This window comes from Euleptes europaea, chromosome 3 (assembly GCF_029931775.1).
Source record: "Euleptes europaea isolate rEulEur1 chromosome 3, rEulEur1.hap1, whole genome shotgun sequence".
In the NCBI taxonomy this organism is placed as follows: Eukaryota; Metazoa; Chordata; class Lepidosauria; order Squamata; family Sphaerodactylidae; genus Euleptes; species Euleptes europaea.
The window spans coordinates 27,477,308-27,498,086 of NC_079314.1; the positions used below are offsets into that span (position 1 = coordinate 27,477,308).

General features: G+C 46.5%; 1 protein-coding gene and 1 non-coding gene across 2 annotated transcripts; one reads left to right on the forward strand and one right to left on the reverse strand.

Annotated features, from left to right (window-relative positions):
* The first annotated feature begins 1,825 nt into the window (after window positions 1–1,825).
* On the forward strand, window positions 1,826–20,779 carry TEKT2 (tektin 2). The gene is made up of 9 exons (XM_056847215.1): window positions 1,826–1,993; window positions 2,090–2,215; window positions 4,546–4,751; window positions 7,938–8,081; window positions 9,544–9,658; window positions 10,373–10,480; window positions 15,285–15,428; window positions 18,014–18,093; window positions 20,514–20,779. Exons 1-9 carry the CDS (start codon window positions 1,838–1,840, stop codon window positions 20,725–20,727), a joined length of 1,293 nt encoding a protein of 430 aa, XP_056703193.1. The 5' UTR covers window positions 1,826–1,837; the 3' UTR covers window positions 20,728–20,779.
* TRNAA-AGC (transfer RNA alanine (anticodon AGC)) lies at window positions 4,123–4,194 on the reverse strand. The gene has a single exon. It is a non-coding gene; the product is annotated as a tRNA-Ala (tRNA).

Below are 20,779 nucleotides of genomic sequence, written 5' to 3' on the forward strand. Positions count from 1 at the left end.
CCTGCAATCCAAGTCCTCAAAGAGAAATTACAGATGTCTTGCTGCACAGTGTCGTCTTGCAATATGTCTTCTAAAAGCAAGCTGACCAATAGGATTCCTCTTTTGCACAGCCGTTTAACAATCCATACTCAGCATCCACCGTAGTGAATATATGCAGGCTAATGCAATGATAATATGACAAGCAACCGGTTATGCCTTGTTTCGCTGGATTTCTGCTTCTTCAGATAATTACAATTTCATCCGATCACAATTTTGCAATTCAAAGTTCCATGCTCATGAGCCTTATACTGCTGCAAGACATCTGTAATTTCTCTTTGAGGACTTGGATTGCAGGACATTGTGGACAATTTATCTATCTTGTCTATGTGGTTTAGTATTGTAAATCGTGTTATGAAAACTTTGTGAACTGGTATTTAAAGAGATACTAAGCATGGGGAAAATATAAAAATAACAAAAGAATTGGAAGTGGCTGCGTGTTGGGATATTTTTCCTTAACAGGAGATTAGCCAGCCTCTATATACAAAACGCTCTTACTTAATTGTGAAATAAGGCAGGCAAGCCCTTCTCTGGGCCTGGCATTTGTTGTAACTGCTGCAATGGCTACGGAGGTGTAGCCCAGGAATTCTAGCTGATCCACAACCCAAGTTTCCTGATGAAAATTATATCAAAAAGTCTTAAGTACTGGGACAGGTTTGGGTTGGCCAACTTACCTCTCCAGCCCACTATGCACCAGGACACAATTTCTTAGTAGCTTACTATCAGATCACCCTGCAAGTCACAGATCCATCTTATCTATCCTATCCATATTTTTTTCTGGGACACAGAGATATTACATGGTAGTCTCTGTATTACGGAGATCAGCTGTAATTCCATGAGATCTCCAGGCCCCACCTGGAGGTTGGCAGCCCCTCTCTCCCCTCCATTCTTATCATCGCAACAACACTGTGAGGTAGGCTAGGCTGAGAGAGTGATGGGCCCAGGGTCTCCCAGCAAGCTTCCACGGCAGAATAGGTATGTAAACCTGGGTCTCCCAGATCCCAGTCTAATACTAACCACTATGTAATGCTGTGTTCATAGTCCCAGGCAGGCAGCAAAGACAGAAAATTGATCTAGTCTCTGCTGAACCGATCCATCATCTATGAGCTGTGTTCACTTTGATGGGAGTAAGTTTGCACTATATAAATTCATAACCTTATAGGGCGGGGGCCAGGAATGCCCCTCCCATGGAGTGGGAGATGGCTACTTCCCTGTGGGTCTTCTGACAGCAACTAAAGTTTGCAATGCTCAAGGAAGCCTACAACAAATAAACTTGGACAGGTGGCAAATAAAATCCGTAAATAAGGGAAAAGAGCATTATTTTAGATCTAGGAGGGGGCGACCAAATGCAAGTTTCCTTTCCTTTCCCCCTTAGAAGCTCCTTGACCCATTGATCTTGAGCAGCATAGTTTTGAATCTAATATTTGGGAGATATAAGGACGGAGATAAATTTTGCCACTGCCAATGTAGCCTTGGGATCCCTATCACTTAATTAAAAAAGGCATTATATCGGACACAGAGTTATTGAATTTATGAATTAAAAGAGAGATATATCGTGCTCTAAGGTCCTCATAGAAACGGCATTCCAAGAGCACATGAGTCAATGAGTCAATGGAGCCAGAAGAGCACGGACAAGTCCTTTCCGAGTATGGTAAATTCAAAATTCTGCTTTGCATAACCATTGAAGGGTAAATGCAAGTCTCAGCACTGCAAAGTGGGGAGCACAGTTGCCTTATTGATGCAACCAACCAAGGGCCAGTCTGACTTTCCCCCTTCTTATCCTCTATAGTCAGGAGCTGTCATGGCCACTCTGAGCGTGAAGCCAGGCCAGAGGTTCACACTCCCGGACTGGTACACCAACTGCGACCTCCTCTCGACCAACGCAGAGAGGCAGCGGTCCGCGTCCCACCAGATCAGGCAGGAGGCTCGGTTTCTTCGCAATGAAACCAACAACCAGGTGAGTTGGCGTTTCAGCTTTCTGTGTGTGGTTTACGCACACCTGCTAGCCTCTGTGGCTTGTCGTGACCCTTTGCCTTCTCTCTTTCCTCTGCAGACAAGATGGGATGAACATGACAACCGCACACGTCTTAACGAACGGATTGACTGTGTCAATCAGTGGAAGGAGGCCCTGGACAAATGCCTTACGGACCTTGATGTTGAAATCAATGCCTTGACCCAAGTAGGTTGGCTTACTCTGAGCAGGTGGGAAATTCACAGGTATGAAAGGCCTCTGGCACAGTGCCAGGCATTCTGCAAAAAGGCCACAGAACTGGGGTGCAAAATTCACCATCCTGAGAATCTTAACCCCCCTCCCAAATCCCAAGTTTCTAGCCCTTAAGACTGTGAAGAAAGGGACGATGCCTGTTGAACGTTCAGATGCCAAAAGGGAATCCCTAGAAGTTTTTTTCCCCACTGGGCAGGAGTTCTCTTCCCCCTCCCTATGACTAGCAGACCCGTTTATTCAGGCTGTGAACTCCAAGGACTCTAGGAAATTCTGGGCATTCGTGTCAGGAGATTTTAGGGGAAATCTACCCTAAACGACGTTATACCAGCACATACCTGGCATGAATATTTTTAAAGGTATTTTATGATGATATGGCAAATTCTGTAGAGTGCCCTGAAATCAGGTTGGATAAAGTGGCCTCCTGATTCATGGACTGTGTGTGTGTGTGTGTAAAGTGCCGTCAAGTCGCAGCCGACTTATGGCGACCCCTTTTGGGGGTTTTATGGCAAGAGACTAACAGAGGGGTTTTTGCCAGTTCCTTCCTCTGCACAGCAATCCTGGTATTCCTTGGTAGTCTCCCATCCAAATACTAACCAAGGCTGACCCTGCTTAGCTTCTGAGATCTGATGAGATCAGGCTAGCGTGGGCCATCCAGGTCAGGGCAATTCATGGACTAGCAGACCCAAAATGATTAACTGGTGGGAGCACTTTGCCTATGAGGAAAAGCCGAAGAGTCTAGACTTCCCAGCTTAGAAAAAAGGTGACGTGGGGAACATGATAGCGGTTTGGAAAATTGTGCATGGGATACAGAAAGTGGATAGAGGAAGAGTTCCCCCCCTCTCTCTCCTATAATGCTAGAACTTGGGGGCACCCAATGAAACTGTGATATTCTCTGCCAGTGGAGGTAGTGATGGCCATGAGCGTAAATGGCTTCAAAAGAGGGTTAAATTGATTCGTGGAGGGGAGGGGTCCATCAATGGCTACTAGCTACTGTGAGTAAAGGGAAACTTCATATACAAAGGCAGAAAATCTCTGCTAGGAACCCCCATCAAGGGAATTCCTTGGCCTCTGTGCCCAGTTTGTTGGCCTTCTAAGGCACAGGGTTGGCTTGTGAAACAGGATGCTGGACTAGGTGGACCACTGCTCTGATCCAGCTACATTCTTCTTATGTTCTAGAAGCTTAACACATTGTAGAAACCTTGTGTAGCATGCATATGGATTATGGAATAGTGTGAGGGTTTTACCTTCTTTCAGAATTTTGATCTCATTGTTCTGTATATTAAAAAAGACTGATAGCCTTATGTTTATTGCCTGTCCTTTCAAGCTGGGTTTTTAAAAATCATCCCTGCTGTAAGTTCTATGTGTAGTTGCCAGAAGCAGGGCCGTTACAGAGATGGCTCCTGAAACTGAAATGGCATGTGGAGTTACATCTCCTTGCTTGATTTTTAAAAAGCTGTAAAGTATTTTCCCCCAGCTGCCTTTTAATTCAGTTGGTTAGGAGATAGGAATACTGTCAGGCAATTGTGGGTATATGGAAACCATTTTCCTTTTTATTATTATTTTTCTGATTCTTTTGATTTTAAGGTTTCTGTACACCGCATTGATCTCCTTAACAAAGCAGTTTTTAAATATTCAGAAACCCTCATATATTTAAAACTCTCTTCACCCTCTCCAACCATTCCTAAACAAGTAATTTGGAACAAGGTGGTCAGTTTCGTGAACCCAAGAACAGATGAAGCTGCCTTATACTGAATCAGACCCTCAGTCCATCAAAGTCAATATTGTCTACTCCGACCGGCACCGGCTCTCCAGGGTCTCAGGCAGAGGTTTTTCACATCATCTACTTGCCTAGTCCCTTTAACTGGAGATGCCGGGGATTGAACCTGGGACCTTCTGCATGCTAAGCAGATGCTCTACCACTGAGCCACAGCCCCTCCCCAAAGGAGGGACAAAGGAGGATTGAGTTGTTGGGTATCCTAACGGCTGCATAATAAAAATCGGGTTCCATGCCACCTGAGAAGCCATGGAAAGTACATGAAACAGATGTTAATAAATCTTGGTTTGAAGTGTGTGGTGGTAGAACCATCACTCGACTTGTTTCTCCACATGCCAAAGTCTACTACAATCCCCTTAGGCCCACCTGTGAAATATTTCCAAAGGAAACTTGGTTGGCCTGCAAGACTCACTCAATGTCCTGTTTGCGGGAAGTCCTGTCATGTCTCCAGAGAGGTGGAAAGAAACAGGCAGTGTCAATCCCTTACTCCATTTTAGTTTCTCCTCTTCAGATGAAGGAGGCAGCGGAGCATGCCCTGCAGGCAAAGAACTTGCCGTTGGATGTGGCCATCGAATGCCTCACCCTACGAGAGAGCCGTCGAGACGTCGACGTCGTGAAGGACCCAGCTGAGGACGAGCTGCACAAAGAGGTGGGGGTGATTGATGCGGCCAAGAGGGACCTCCAACAGAAAGTGAGCGAGGCCTTTGAGCAGCTCTGGTGAGCCGAGGGGCACGGTGGGTCGAGCAGAAGGTCTTATGTTGCTCAGTGGAGGGCTGGTTGCTTGAGTCCTGCAACCTGGGTTCAAAGATTGCACAATATGGAGGGTGGAAGGCAGAAAGTGTTGTGCTTTGTCCAAGAGGCTTAAAATTGCACACCAACCATTCTCTTTGCTGAAAGTAATATTTATTAACAAGCTCCCTATCCCCAGCGAAACATGCAGGGGAGAATAACATCTCCCCCCCACACACACACACCCACCATTGCTGAGCGAGCATGAGTTACCTTGGAGTTTGCTTGCGGTGGCAGCAGTATCTGGGAGCAGCTCCCAGTGTTCACCGCAGCTGGGCCCACAGCAGCTCTCTGAGTCTGCTGTCGCCGTGCCCAGGCCCTGAGTGGGTTTGAGTCTCCCTTAAGTGGTAGAGAAAGTCGCCATATAAAAACCAACACCTCTGCTTCTGCTTCTTCTGCTTCTTTCCTGAAAGCCACCATAGTCTCTCCCGTTTTCTTGCTTCATTCTCTCCTTCTTGTGTTGCCAAATTCCAGGTGGGGCCTGGAGATCTCCTGGAATCGCAACAGATCTCCCAGCTGCCTCCCAGCACCAGGTTGGAAAATTTCTGGAGATTTGGCAGTGGAGCCTCGGGAGGGTGACTTTTGGGGAGGGAAAGGACCTCAGCCAAGGTATAATGGTATAGAGCCCGCTCTCCAAAGCAGCTGCGTTCTCCAAGGGAACTGTTGTCTGTTAATCTGGAGAGCAGTTGCAATTCCGGGTGATCTCCGGCCTCCACTCGGAGGTTGGCAACCCTAGCTACCTGGAGGAAATTGCTATTTTGGAGGGTGGAGTCCATGGCCTTAACCTTTTGAGGTCCCTCTCATCCTCAACGCCACCTTCCCCAGGCTCCACCCTCCACATCTCTAGGAATTTTCTAACCCAGAAGTGGCAACCTTATCTTCTTCCTATCCAACAGCCAAACTATCTTTATCTGCCCCTCTGTCTTAAACTTTCCCTCTCACCCCCCTGCCAGCCTCTACCTAGGAAAACTGTTAGATTCTTAAGGGCTTACTGCTACCATTCAGAGGGAGTGGATCGTTGATCATGGTCTATTGAAAATAAAGGATTCACACATGTGCACAAAAAGACACAAGACGTTTGTCTTGGTAATAAACAAGATTTACTCTAAGCTCAGGGTAAAGGAAAATCACGGGGAGCAAAACAAATAATCCTTCCTACATTCTAGTTTCCTATGCTTGCCAGAAGCATCTGGCAGGCACTAAGCTTACTCATGAGTAGGCATTCTTAAACGACAAGAAAGCCTCTCCATCCTAGCAGGCTGGCTTCCAAAAAGAGTAGTAGGGAACTGAACTACTTTCACTTCCAAACAAAGGATATTGAAAGCAGTTAAACATGCAAATTGTCGTATACGTGACCACCAGGCACTATTGCAATGGCCATCATACTGACCACTTGGTCAGTTACAATATTAACCCTTAACTTTCTGACATGTAGCAAAGCTCGCTATCTAATACCCAACAAAAACTGTGATCCAGTTGTGTGGTGCCAGCCACTGGGCCAGGCCCACTTGTATGGTAGGGAGCCCTTATGGACTTGTGGGGTGGCACCTCACTTTTATCCTGTATCTAGGGTTGCCAGCTCTGGGTGGGGAAATATCTGGAGATTTGGGGGTGGAGCGTAAGGAGGGTGGGGTTTGGTAAGGGGAGGGGCTTCAGCAGAGTACAATGCCATAGAGTCCACCCTCCTGCGTGGTGTAGTGGTTAGGCGCGGTGGACTGTAATCTGGAGAACTAGGTTTGATTCCCCACTCCTCCACATGAGGCCTGCTGGGTGACCTTGGGATAGTCACAGTTCTCTCTGAACTCTCAGCCCCACCTACCTCAAAAGGTGTCTGTTGTGGGGAGAGGAAGGGGAGGAGATTGTAAACCAGTTTGATTCTCCTTAAAAGGTAGAGAAAGTTGCCATATAAAAACCAACACTCCTTCTCCTTCTTAGCAGCCATTTTCTCTAGGGGAACTGATCTTTATTGCCTGGGCTCAGTTGCAATAGCGGGGGATCTCCAGGCCTCACCTGGATGTTGGCAACCTCACATTCTCTCTTTTCCCTGCCTCATTCTCTCCTCCTTAGCCACTCATCAGCCTACCTTTTATCTGCCTCCCATCCTCAGCTATATTTATTATTTATTTACTTCATTTATACCCCACCTTTCTCCACATTGGGGACCAAAGCAGCTTACTTTATTCCCTTGTTCTCCATTTTGTCGTTACAACAACCCTGTGAGGTAGGTTAGGCTGAAAGTATGCGGCTGGTCCAAAATCCCCCAGTGAGCTTCCTCAGCAAGATGGGAATTCGAACCTGAGTCTTCCAGACCCTACTCTGTTCTAACTACTACATCACACTGACTTTCATAGGGTGGCTGCTGTTGAACAGTAGCAAGCAACAGGCCTAGTTGAGTCATGGATGTCATGTGGTATTAAGTCACCCAGGAGTGCTTCCAGGCCTAGGCTTGCCAAGCTCCAGGTGGAACCTGGAGATCTCCCATAATTACAACTGAACTGCAGACAACAAATATCTGTGCCCCTAGAGAAAATGGCTGCTTTGGAGGGTGGCCCCTGTGGCATTATATTCAGCTGAGGCCTCTCCCCTCCTCAAACCTTGCCCTCCTCAGACTGCACTACAAAATCTCCAGGAATTTCCTAGCCTGGAGCTGGCAACCCAACTCAGGCCTAGCCCCAATGAGTTCTCCCTCAAAGGCCAAAATAGGGCTGGAAAGGGTGCTGCCCCTTCCCCCTGCCTTTTACTGACAGAACCAAGCCTGGAATCTCTGGTTGCCTACCAACAGCCACTGAAGGAATCAGTTGCTTAAAGCTACAGGAGCAGCTTTTATCATTTTCAGGTTTTTAACACCTGTGTATTTTTCACATTTTTCTGCAACCCTAGGGCCCTTTTCAGGTTTGTAGAACGATCTGTCTTGCCAGTTTGGAGCTCCAGTCACTGGATTTAAATATCCTCAGATTTGGAAGAGTTCCTTATTAGAAGACAAGATGTTGTTTAATGGCCAAATTAAGGGGGAGGAAGATAATGTTTGGCTTCCTCTTCTTAATATCCACCTGCTGCCCTTCCTTTATAGTGATGGCCTCTAGTTTGAGGCTGTTCCTTGTTTCCCTTTCATAGCCTCTTGCAGGAAGCCCGCCACCAGCTTAACTTTGACCATCGGGGGAAAATGGAGGCCCTGGAGATCGACCGGACTTGCGTGTCACTCAACGTCAACTCGCCCAACATCTCGTACAAAGTCAACCCTACTCGAGTGCCAGTTGGGTAAGGATGTGTCAGCCATTCAAAGGATCAGCCCTTGTCCTGCTTTCTACCACAACAATTAACTTGCATGCCAGTATTAAGTTTCCTGCTTATGTGTTGGCTGGACGCAAGCGATATGTCTGCTATCTCTGCAAACGGGCCTGTATTAAGCACAGAGCTGTGCAGGAGAGAACTAAGCTGGAGCACTGAAGATAGTCCAGTAGAACCATCGTTATTCTGTAGTGGTCTCTGGTCAACCAGGTTTGCAAGACCTGTGAACCAAGAACCATAATGCGATGGAGCTGCCAGATGAGGGCCACCGTACTGATGTCACATTACATTTGGCTGGTGAGGTGGGGGGGTCTATCCTTTGTCTTTAGCTTCTGCATTTTAGAAATTAAGGGCCAGTTTCCACATTATGGAGTACACGGATTGGGTCCAGGGTCCTCGCCCTGTGTAACAGTCACAGGTTTTCATGTGGGTTTCTCCAATAGGCCATGTAGCACCCCCTTTCCCCAGACTAGTTAAGGTCAGGAAAACAGCATGGAGGGAAGGTTGAAGCCCCCTTTGTCTACGCTCATCGCAGTTGCAAAATCAGACACTGGGAATTGAGGAGCTAACGTGGAGCAGGACAGTGTAGGAATCCCAGGCCCGATCTATGGATTCTCTAATGTGGAAATTGGCCACTGAGGCTGGAGGTTGCGGTGATGGCAGACATGATCAGGTTTTGTGGGTTCAGATATTGCTGTGGAGGCATGGGGAAATGGGGCATCACGACTGCCCATCTAAAGCATGTGAACCACTGGCTTGTAAACAGCAAATCTTGGATTACGTTCTATTACTCACAAAAGGTCTCAAGAGCAGGGCACATTTTCATGGGAGCATTTTGGCCTTCCTCTAAGCTCAGCACACAAACAGGAAACAGTTTCGTTGCTGGTTGTTTGGAGGGGATGATCTCCTCATAACCTCCGTGCTAAGGCTGGTCCAAATTTTGCCAGAAATAAATAAATATATCTAAACGTTTTGCTAATTAACAGTGAGCGCTGGGAAATTCTGAGCAAGCCCTGTTGAAGTCCGGGGATCCATGCTGTTGTGCTGGTCCCATTTACTTCAGCTGGGGCTTGCACAAAAGAATTATCCAGTAGGTTGCATCCCGAGGATCAAATTTCTGTCCCGTGCCCTCCATTGCATCTTTTGTCTGCACCTGCCTGGCTTTTTGGCAGAGGGGCCCTCTTTGTTGTTCTGCCTCCTCCTCTGCTGTGAGCTTGGGCACAGTTCCCATTTGGTGTGGAGGCTGGGCACTTTGCATGTGCAGTTCCTGCCACCTGTGAAAACTCTAGTGTGGGCTGTGTCCCCAAAAGGTTCAGAAAACCAAAACCCCTAACAAATATCCCTGCAGTGATACCAATCTGTAGAATGGAATCTTGAAAACCCAAACTCTGTCTGAATGACTGAACCCATCCGATCCTTTGGGCTGTTGCAGATCTATCACTCCAGAACAGTGGGACCAATATAGCCATTACAACAAGGACCGAGCTGAGGCAGAAATGAAAGCAGCCGTGGAGCTGAGGGAAGCAATAGCGCTCACTATTGCCCAGGTAAGCAACTCAGAATCCTGATGGCTGATATGCCATCGGTGTAACTTAAATTATTGTTGCATGTTTATTTCGAAAAGCTGGTGTCTTGCATTCTGGCCACGCCCTGAAAGTATTGTCTAACATTCTACAGCAATGGAATGAAGGAGGGAACGCATAGAAAAAGGGTCAGGGCTTTGCAGACCGTCATGGGCTTAGTGGCTCATGGCTCCCACTAAGTTCAATGGAGCAAAAATAATTGCATTGCAATTGAACATATGAAGCTGCCTTATACTGAATCAGACCCCTGGTCCATCAAAGTCAGTATTGTCTACTCAGACCGGCAGTGGCTCCCCAGGGTCTCAGGCAGATAAAGGTCTTTCATATCACTTACCTGCCTAGTCCCTTTAACTGGAGATGCCGGGGATTGAACCTGGGACTTCTGCATGCTAAGCAGATGCTCTACAACTGAGCCACAGCCCCTTCCCATATTATTATTATTATTTCCTAATGGGATGGGATCAAAACTTCCCTTCCCCCGTTAAGACAGTGGGGTCATCAGAGGTAACGGGTTGGTTTAAACCCCTCTCCTCCACCCCAATTGTATGTGTTCGTTAATTTAGTTGGTTGTTTAAAAAGGCAAGCTTCTGATCATCAAGGGAACAAAAATCAAGCTTGCTGTTGTGTGAACAATGACTTCTTTCCAACCTAATGTGTTATGTGTGTTCTCCTCTCTAGACAGACAATGAGCTAGAAGCTCAGCGCGTGGCATCGGAATTTGCCTTCCGGAAGAGAATTCACGAATTGGAAAGAGCCCTGGATGAACTGAGGTGGCAGGAAAAAAATGTGAGTTTCTGGATAGTAGTAGACCAGCAAACTATCCCTTGTAAATTTGAAGGTGGAATACCTTCTCTTCTGTAGATCAATGTAAAAAACATGCAGCCAAATTGATCTATGCTAGAGGTAAGAGTTACACTCATTTTGATGCTCGGAGTGCATGTTCTCCCGTGCCCTGGGCTTGTTATCTAAGGGTAATCTTCCTTCCTATCTGGATTCTCTGGTTAGTCCAAAGCTATGTAGAATCTGCATTCAAGATTTAATTGCCTTTTTTCGAATGGTTTTGCTGGGCCGAATGCTAAACATCCCTTTTTCAGACTGGCTGTGTCCCTGCCCTCTTCAGTCAGTGGACTCCTTGGGACATATCCTTTTGCACTGTCCTGACGTGTACCAACTTAGGCTAAAATGGATGATACCATGTTTTAACAAATGGTCCGCATTTTCTTGAGCAACTTTGGAGCAAAAGACTCAGTTCCTCTTACAGGACTCTGACCCTTAGCATACCTATTTTGTTGCTCGTTTTTTGAAGGCTGCAGAGAAGAGTCGATGGGAGGTGTTTTCAAAAATGGCTCTTATTTAAGTTTTACGGTTTTATTGTTCAATACCTTGGTCTAAGAACAGGGGGAAACAAAGAAAGATTAGACAAGCAAAAGTATTAAGGTATAACGTGAAACTTGAGGGACAGTGTTATACACTGGCTAAAGAGGTCCAGGTTCAAATCCTCACTCAGCCACAAGGTTCACCACATAATCTCTCTCAAGCTAAGGGGTTACCACACTTGTATTCCCAGCGATGCATTAAGAGTTTGAAAATGTTATAAAAAATACTGTTCGCACTTTGTTTGGCCCCTTTAGCTGTGAAGACGTCTTCCAACAATTTTTAGCCGTGGTATCCAAAAACCCTTTCAAAGCGATGTTTTTTTATAACATTTTCAAACTCTTAATACATCCCTGGGAATACAAAGTGCGGTAACCCCCTTCATCTACCTTTCAGGGTTGTTGCAAAGCAGGGGGATGGGGGAGAACCATGTGAGCTGCCTTTCTCTCCTTAGAGGAAGGGAAAGGTGAACATGTATAGCTAGGAACTTGCACTGATCTCACAAGTTTGTGTTGAGTCAAGATGCTTTCTAGGGTCCAAGGCTTTTGCATTCTATTCAGTCCTCTGCCATGTTTCAGGATGTTCACTCTCACACAATTTCAGGGTAATCTCTTCTCTCCGTACCAAAGGATCAAAAATTACACTGTGTCCTCTGTCTGGCAATTAATGTTCCAAGGAGATGCAACTGAGAGAGCTCTAGCTGAATTCTGAATTGTCTTAAATGCAACCAATCCACCACCAAGTGACAACTGAATACAAGTTACTGTATGCTGGCAGTAAGAACAGCTGAATGAGGGTCGATATGGCTGCAGACTGGTTAGGAGGGGGACCCACGGGAATGAAATTTTGGGACCCTGACAATGCCATTGTTTGTTGGGCCCTAACACCATATACTTTATAATCACCAGTCACCCCACCCACCCAATTCCTATCCCTACTAACACTTCTCCTTTTGGGAGTGTGCTTATGGGAGGATGAGGAAGCTGTAAATAAGTACGGGTCAGTTGGCAAGGGCAAACTGTTCCTTTCCAATCCTCTGCTGAGGACCAGGCATCTGATACCTGGCTGTACCCCCAAGAATCTGCCTAATTTCCTCTGCCCCCTTGGAAAACCAGTGCCAGTCCCAGAGACTCTGCAGCACTCTTCTGATCTGAGGAGGCCCAGGAATGGTTGGTGATGCAGAGGAGCTGCAACTCTAACTGTGCCCACAGCAGACATGCTCAGAAAATGTTTGCTGCCGCAAGCCACTGCCTGGCTTGCTTGCGCAGTTGGGTCATCCCGGCCCAAGAAACACAGTGTCCATTAAGGTGAGCCCTAGAATTGAGGGCCTTTCTCACAGACAGCACAAAGCCTTAAACAATGCTGTCTTGGTCATTTGGGGTAGGGGAAGCACCATGTGCGTGGTTCTTCCCTGGATGACAACAGTGATTTGTGTCTTTTATCTAAAAAGGAATTGCCTGTGCTCTTAGGGGAGGTAACCTCAGTTTTGACCCAACCTCTCCGTTTAGCGTTGCCAAACTCCAGGTACTAGCTGGAGATCTCCTGCTATTACAACTGATCTCCAGCCAATAGAGATCAGTTCACCTGGAGAAAGTGGCTGCTTTGGCAACTGGACTCTATGGCATTGAAGTCCCTCCCCTCCCCAAACCCAACCCTACCTCCAATATACTCCTGCTTCTAACAGTTTTCTAACAGTTAGAGTAGTTCCTCAGTGGAACAGGCTTCCTGAGGAGGTGGTAAGCTCTCCTTCCCTGGAAGTTTTTAAGAAGAAGTTAGATGGCCATCTGTCAGCAATGCTGATTCTATGATCTTAGGCAGATCATGAGAGGGAGGGCACCGTGGCCATCTTCTGGGCATGAAGTATGGGTCACTGTGTGCGTGCGTGGGAGGTAGTTTGGAATTTCCTGCATTGTGCAGGGGGTTGGACTAGATGACCCTGGTGGTCCCTTCCAACTCTATGATTCTGTGATTCTAAACATTATTGTCCTGATCTTGATGGCCCAGGCTAGACTGATCTTTGTCAGACTAGGAAGCTAAACAGGGTTGGCCTTGGTTAGTAATTGGATGGGAGACCACCAAGGAAGTCCAGGATTACTTTGCATAGGCAGGCAATCGCAAGCCCCCTGTGTTTGTCTCTTGCTTGAAAATCTTATGAGGTTGCTGTAAGTTGGCTATGACTAGACATAGCAAACTCTGAAACGCTCACAGCCTTGGACTAAAGGTAGACATAACGTTTAAAAAGGTGTCTGAGTAGGTTCTTCAATCACAACTTGAGGTTTGGCATTTTGTAGATTTGTACATCTATTAAGTTGCATGCTTAATTGACCGTCTTGGTACTCGTCCCATTCCTCAAGCAGGCTGCCTGCTTTTTTCTTATTTTAAAAATGGAACATGTATGTTTTACCTGCACGTAAGTAAATCTTTCCCTTTGTGTGTTTAGGCATTTTAAGAACAATTATAGAAATGCTACAGGAATCTGGGGAGGATGGGAAATCTCTCACCATCTACTATAAGCATGCAAAACCATTTTTTGAAATTACCTGGCCCTGGAGCAGGGAAGATACATTTGCAATGAATGTGGTGGTTTTAATTCCTTCCCATCTGCTATTTTCTGCTCACTGTAAAGCTTCCTCCATCCCCCATCATGTATCTAAAATTGGTTTCCTCCCCACCACCACTCCAACTGCAAAAATCCCAGCACTCCCCATTTTACCCACAACCAACAACCTGTAAATAGAAAGATGATGGGGGAAAGATCTCTTCCCAAACAAAGGACAGGGCCTGGCACCAACTTGTAATGCAGATCCTGACTTCCCAATCCCATCCTATACATATTGCCTCATTAGAGAAAAATATTTCTGAATAGACCCTTTTGGAGGGGAGCTTCTCACACCCTGGAAAGGCTCTCCTCAGACTTATGATCCCATTTGATGACAGTAGTTTATTCTTTGACTGTCTGTAACAGCTTTTTGGATCCTCATTAGGAGGGAACTGATCAGGTGAGTGCCGGCGTGGACTATTGCTGGACTGGGATCTGGGAGGAGATCCAGGATCCCACCCCCTCTCTTCCATGGGTCATTTATGCATGGGTACTTTAACACCCCCTCCCCGTCTGTCTCGGTTGTCCCTTGGAGTTATGCATGAGTTTTCCCTCCATTAGGGATGACCTCGCTGCCAGCCCTCATAAAATTCCCGTCCCTCTATTAACCCTATTCTTCCCTCTCCCCTGAGCTCAGCCCGCTTGAAATCCCCATGCATAAGGCAAAGTGCAGGACACAGAAGCTTGGTTTCTCTCACAGCAAGCAGACAGCCAATTACAAAGCAGCATGTCAAGGGGTGGGGATTCAAATGCTTCCTCTGAGTTCTTTCTGAGCAGAAGACTTTTAAAAACAAGGCTTGCGCCCCCCCCCCCCCCGGTCCTTTCAATTAGCTCTGTTTTTTATTTTTGTTCTTAAAGGGAAAGGTAGTCCCCTGTGCAAGCACCAGGTAATTCCTGACCCATGGGGTGACGTCACATCCCGACATTAACTAGGCAGACTTTGTTTAAGGGGTGGTTTGCCGTTGCCTTCCCCAGTCATCTACACTTTACCCCCAGCAGCAAGCTGAGTACTCATTTTACCGACCTTGGAAGGATGGAAGGCTGAGTCAACCTTGAGCCAGCTACCTGAACCCGACTTCCGTCAGGATTGAACTCAGCTTGTGAGCAGAGCTTTTGACTGCAATACTGCAGCTTATCACTCTGTGCCATGGGGCTCTTCATTTTTGTTCTTAACATGCTATTAAAATGCTTTTTATGTGGCAATTGGGTTTTGGAGGGGGGAACTTTTCTCTCACTACAGCCTATTACAAAGCAGCATTTCAAGGGGCGGTGATTCAAATACTTCCTGATTTGAGCTTGGAGACTGCTGGTGCATAGCCTGCCAACAGGAAAGTGTGGGTACAGTGAGCAACGAACCTTAAGTAAAACTACTATGCATAAACTACCATGGAAGCTCGCTAGGTGACCCTGGGCCAATCACTGTCTCATGGCTGACCCTGCCTCACACTTTGTTGTGAGGATAAAACAGAAGAGGGGAGAACAGATCCCCATTGGAAAGAAAAGAGGGGTATAAATGTCTAAATAAATAGGTGTGCCTGGAGCTTGCTGAGCATACTGCATTGTGCCCCGATGACCTGTGGTCAGCCCCTCTTCCCATCATGATCTTGATTTCCTCAGACCCTCGAAGAAATTGCTGAGATGGAGGAGGACATCAGGCGCCTGGAGGAAGATATCCGAAGGAAGATGTGGAACCTGAAGCTAGCTCACACCCGCTTGGAGACCAGGACTTACCGGCCCCATATGGAGCTGTGCCGTGACCAGGTACTTTGAGCATCGAAGGGAGGAAAAGGATCAGGCTGCTTTCCCTTAAAGAGGGAAACAGCGGGTGTGAAGTGGCCAGTGATGTAGGTTTTCTGGGAAAGAGAAATATTTCCCAGTTCAAATTTAAACACATGAAGTATTTAAATAATGTTAGCAAAAGAAGGCAAACATAACCCGTACAAGCAGTGGGGTCTGACCATGCTTTATATCCCACATTTAGCCCACCTAACACAATGGATTTGCAAGCACAACAGCCCAGGGAACTATTGATAGACTATATTGACATATGGGCGGTGGAAATTTTTCCATGGAAAAATGTACCGTCAGAAGAAATTTGTCAGCCCCCATATCACTGGAAGTGGCTGCCAGAGTGGTGTAGTGGTTAAGAGCGGTAGTTTGGAGCGGTGGACTCCTGGAGAACCGGGTTTGATTCCCCACTCCTCCACATGAAGCCAGCTGGGTGACCTTGGGCTAGTCACAGTTCTCTTAGAGCTCTCTCAGCCCCACCTACCTCACAGGGTGTCTGTTGTGGGGAAGGGAAGGTGATTGTAAGCCAGTTTGATTCTTCCTTAAAAGGTAGAGAAAGTTGGCATATAAAAACCAACTCTTCTTCTTCCATTCGCTGGCCCTGAACAGAAGAGGGCAGTAAAACTAGGGTTGCCAACCTTCAGATGCTAGCTGGAGATCTCCCACTATTACAAGTCCCTCCCAAAACCCTGCCCTCCTCAGGCTCCAGCCCAAAAATCTCCGGGTATTTTCCAACCCAGAGCTGGCAACCCCAAGGCAAACAGCTGCTGGCCTAGATTGATGACCAAGACAAGGATACTACGTGTTGTATCTTTCAAGAATCTTTGTTTTAACTTGGGGCCATATCCAGAGTGTGAGCGCACCGTCATGCTCAGAGCATTTGCTTCGCCCACCTGCAGCTTTTGTTTTTTTAAAAAAAGACTAACAGTGCATTCCTATGCAGTTACACTCGTCTAAGCCCACTGAAATCAATGGGATTAGAATGGAGTAACTCTTTTTAGGATTAATATAAGAAAGGCTCTGCTGGATCAGACCAAGGCCCATCAAGTCCAGCAGTCTGATCACACAGTGGCCCAACCAGGTGCCTCTAGGAAGCCCACAAACAAGACAACTGCAGCAGCATTGTCCTGCCTGTGTTCCACCGCACCCAAAACAATAGGCATGCTCCTCTAATCCTGGAGAGAATAGGTATGCATCATAACTAGTAGCCATTGCACTGTAAGTCTTTTGAATTTGGGATATGACAATTTCCTTTTCAAACACAAGCATGTTTTCAGAATAGGATACTTTATGGTTCTAAAAAAAGACCTCTGCTACATAATACTGTCCAAAAATCATGTGTGCCTGTGCTCCAAACCCCACTTACCAGCAACAATTTCTCCCTTGCTCCAGACAGATTTCTCAAAACCACTTTCATCTTTGATGCTGAAGTAATCTTGAAGCGTTTCTCCCAAGCCAGTGTGACTGTGAGCATGGCCAGCATGATGTAGTAGTTAAGAGTATCAGGCTAGGAACTGGGAGACCCAGGTTCCATGGATCCCAGGCAACCTACTGTCACTCAGATAAGGTCACAGAAAGACACCCTGCGTGGGTCTCTAAACCTGGGCAGATTTGTATGGTCCTGGAAGAATCATCATCAAGTCTTTATGGCATTAGCAAAAAAAAAAGCCATAGCAACAATACAGAATAAGGTGGGAATTCCACCAAAATAAAACCAATAACATTAAAATTAGCAACATAATTTAAAGAATTAAACATTTCCCATAAAATACGAAAATGCAAATACAAATTCATCATTAAAATATATATCTAATAATAGGAAGGAAAGATCATACAATCCAGAGACAACTAAAAGATGACAGGTGACACAGAGTAGAGCAATTATTGGTCATAGATATTACGGTCAGCATGCCCCATCATCTTTTTATGCTTCATGATGGCGGCAGCAAGTCTTGCCATTTGGAAAGTGGTGAATTTGTCTCTGTATTTCAATAATATGACTAATTTCTCCTGATCTGACCTTCCTGGAAAGCGGGATAATATGGTCTGCAGAAATCGGTAATGCTCATCCTCATCTTTTGGACTAATTTGTATGGGTATAAGCAACTCTTCAGATCAGGAATCCAAACTTATTGAACCTTTGGGTCCTTTTGGATTCTGAAAACAGATTGTGGGTTCCACCAGAAAATGGCTTTTATAACTGGGCAGTCACAAAATGGTTGCCATGGGGACCCAGGCCAATCACCAACTGGAGTTTCCAGGCCAAATGTCCATCCTATGATGGAGGCATGTGCATCTTCTGAAGCACCTTCTGCTGCCATAAGCTTTGCTTTGAGAAAAGGAGGAAGTAGGAACCAGGGAATGCATTGGTGAGCGCCCTGGTGCTCACCGGGGGCACCGTGTTGGAAATTGCAGGTTCAGATGATTTTTTCCCCCCAGATTGTGTCAGCCTAGCCATGGTTGAGGAAGATGAGCAAAGTTGGCAGATAGAACAACTGCATTACCTAATGCTAGCATTTGGTGCGGATTAACCCTAATGGCCCTTGGCTGTTTTTCAGGCTCAGCATGGATTGACCGATGAAGTTCATCAACTGGAAGGAACAATTGCAGCTTTGAAGCAGAAGCTGGCACAATCTCAGTACGTGTCTCAGTTTTCCTTGAAGGGCAAAAAAAAAGGGGGGGGAAAGGAACATAGGATCCCTTAAACCACGCCTGCTTTGATTTTGGCAGCTCAGCAGGGCGTCACCTTGATTCAGTAACAAAACTGTTGCTGCAAGTAGAGTCATGGGATTATTCTTCAGGAGCTCTTAAATATCCAGCCAGCAGTCTGGCCCTATGGAGATAAATGGGGCCATGTACTAGAAGCTCCATCCACGCAAGTACAAGCATAACATGGTTGTAAAGAAGAGCCCCACAGGGTTGATAGAGCCTTGTTTTAAACCTGCTTGTCCTTGAACACATGAAGCTGCCTTATGTTGAATCAGACCCTTGGTCCATCAAAGTCAGTATTGTCTACTCAGACTGGCAGTGGCTCCTCAGGGTCACAGGCAGAGGTCTTTCACATCACCTACTTGCCTAGTCCCTTTAACTGGAGATGCCGGGGATTGAACCTGGGACCTTCTGCATGCCAAGCAGATGCTCTACCACTGAGCCACAGCCCCTCCCCTTCCCCCGCTATTATAAGTGCATGAGCATTCATGAGCACAAGTAGATTGTTCAGATGGGAATGGGTGACGTGCACACAGACTTCCCATTCCCTGCCTGTGCCTGTTCATGCTGTGCACTCATGTGTTTGCATGCGTTAGCAGGTTAAAAACAAGGTTTAGTTGGACCTTGTGGGGATTCTCCATGCAAAAGCTGAGCATCTGAACTTGATCGGGTTGAGCTCAAGGTATGCGCGCAAAAGGTACAACTTGTGTAGCTGTTTTAAATTTAAAAAGGCAGTCCGATGTGAATGACTTTCTATGGGAAATACAAAGAAGTTGCAAAAATGGTCATCACATTAATAGTAGTTTTTGAGGAGGGGAGCATCTCTGTGTCCACAATCTGATTTCCAGGGGCTGCAAGCAGCAGTAGATTACTATATAACACTAGGGGACAAAGCATGTATACGATATGCACACAACAGATACTGTACATGGTTTTTCCTCTCCTAAAAGGTAAAGGTCCTCTGTGCAAGCACCGGGTCATTCCTGACCCATGGGGTGACGTCACATTGTTTACGGGGTGGTTTGCCAGTGCCTTCCCCAGTCATCTCCCCTTTACCCCAGCAAGCTGGGTACTCCTTTTACCGACCTCGGAAGGATGGAAGGCTGAGTCAACCTTCCGCCGGCTATCTGAAACCGATTTCCGTCGGGATTGAACTCAGGTTGTGAGCAGAGCTTTGGACTGCAGCTGACCACTCTGCGCCACGGGGCTCCTACATCAATCTAAACTCTTGCAGGGAAAAAGCCATGTGTAAAAGTTTCCTATCACGGGACTAAAAATCCAGTTTCCTCCAAGGTTGCTAGACCTTATTAACATACAGCTACTGAAATGGAAAATACAATCTCATGAATGCCTCTCCATTGATAATGAAGAGGTTTTTTCCCTTACGGTTCAGCACGCATGTCAAACAGATGGTTTGCTGAGTGGGTCCTTTTGGATTTCCTCTCAAGAGAGGCATGTGCAGTTTTACTCTTTTAAAATTATTATCGTCATCTTGTTGAATCTGCCAGCAGAAGCACTTTCTTTGGCAGGAGGGGCCTTCCCCTGGTACAAGGCGCTCAGAAGAGCATCTTATATCATGAGTAGGCAACTTCCGCTGGAGGCAAGTGCCTCCACTAGTGGAATGGATCTGTACACCAGCGTGGTGTAGTGGTTAAGAGCGGTGGTTTGGAGCGGTGGACTCTAATCTGGAGAACCGGGTTTGATTCCCCACTCCTCCACATGAGCAGCAGACACTAATCTGGTTAACCAGGTTGGTTTCCCCACTCCTACACGTGAAGCCAGCTGGGTGACCTTGGGCTAGTCACAGCGGTCTTAGAGCTCTCTCAGCCTCACCTACCCCACAGAGTGTCTGTTGTGAGGAGGGGAAGGGAAGGTGATTGTGAGCTGGTTTGATTCTTCCTTAAGTGATAAAGCTGGCATATAAAAACCAACTCCTCTTCTTCTACAATCTAACCCTAATTCCCCCCCCTCTAAATTTTCTTTGAATACAGTTTGGACCAGCAGCATGTTAATTTTAAAATTAAAGAGCCAGAAGCTTTGGCCTTCTATGCACAGGTTGTTTCCGTGGCAATCACCCCCCCCCACTACTTTGGGGCTTTGTTTTCATTATGCATGTCTTTTCTGACCTTTAGAAGTCACATCTCTCTCTCCCTGCATTTTCTGGATGCTGCTTCTGGCAGCATCCAGTGTGGAGAGAGTGAAGTGACTTCTAAAGCTCGGGAAAGATGTGCATAATGAAAACAAAGCCCCAAAGTAGTGTGTGTGTGTTATCACCACGGAAACAGCCCGTGCAAAAAAAGCGTTTGATTCAAAGGTCAGCCCTAATCACCTCATCTTGCCTTTCTACAGGGATGCTTTGGATGCTCTGTACAAACACTTGTACCGCATCCAGGCAGACATTACCTACAAAACCAACTCCCTGATGCTCGATAACAAATGCATGGACTCCAGACGGAAGCTGACGGTCCCTGCTGAGAAATTTGTGCCGGAGGTGGACACGTTCAACCGGACCACTAACCGCACCCTCTCGCCCCTCAAGAGCCGGCAGCTGGAGCTGGCGTAGTATACTGGGCTCAATGTGTGATCCCTGAAAGAATGCTGAAGAGAGAATTGGT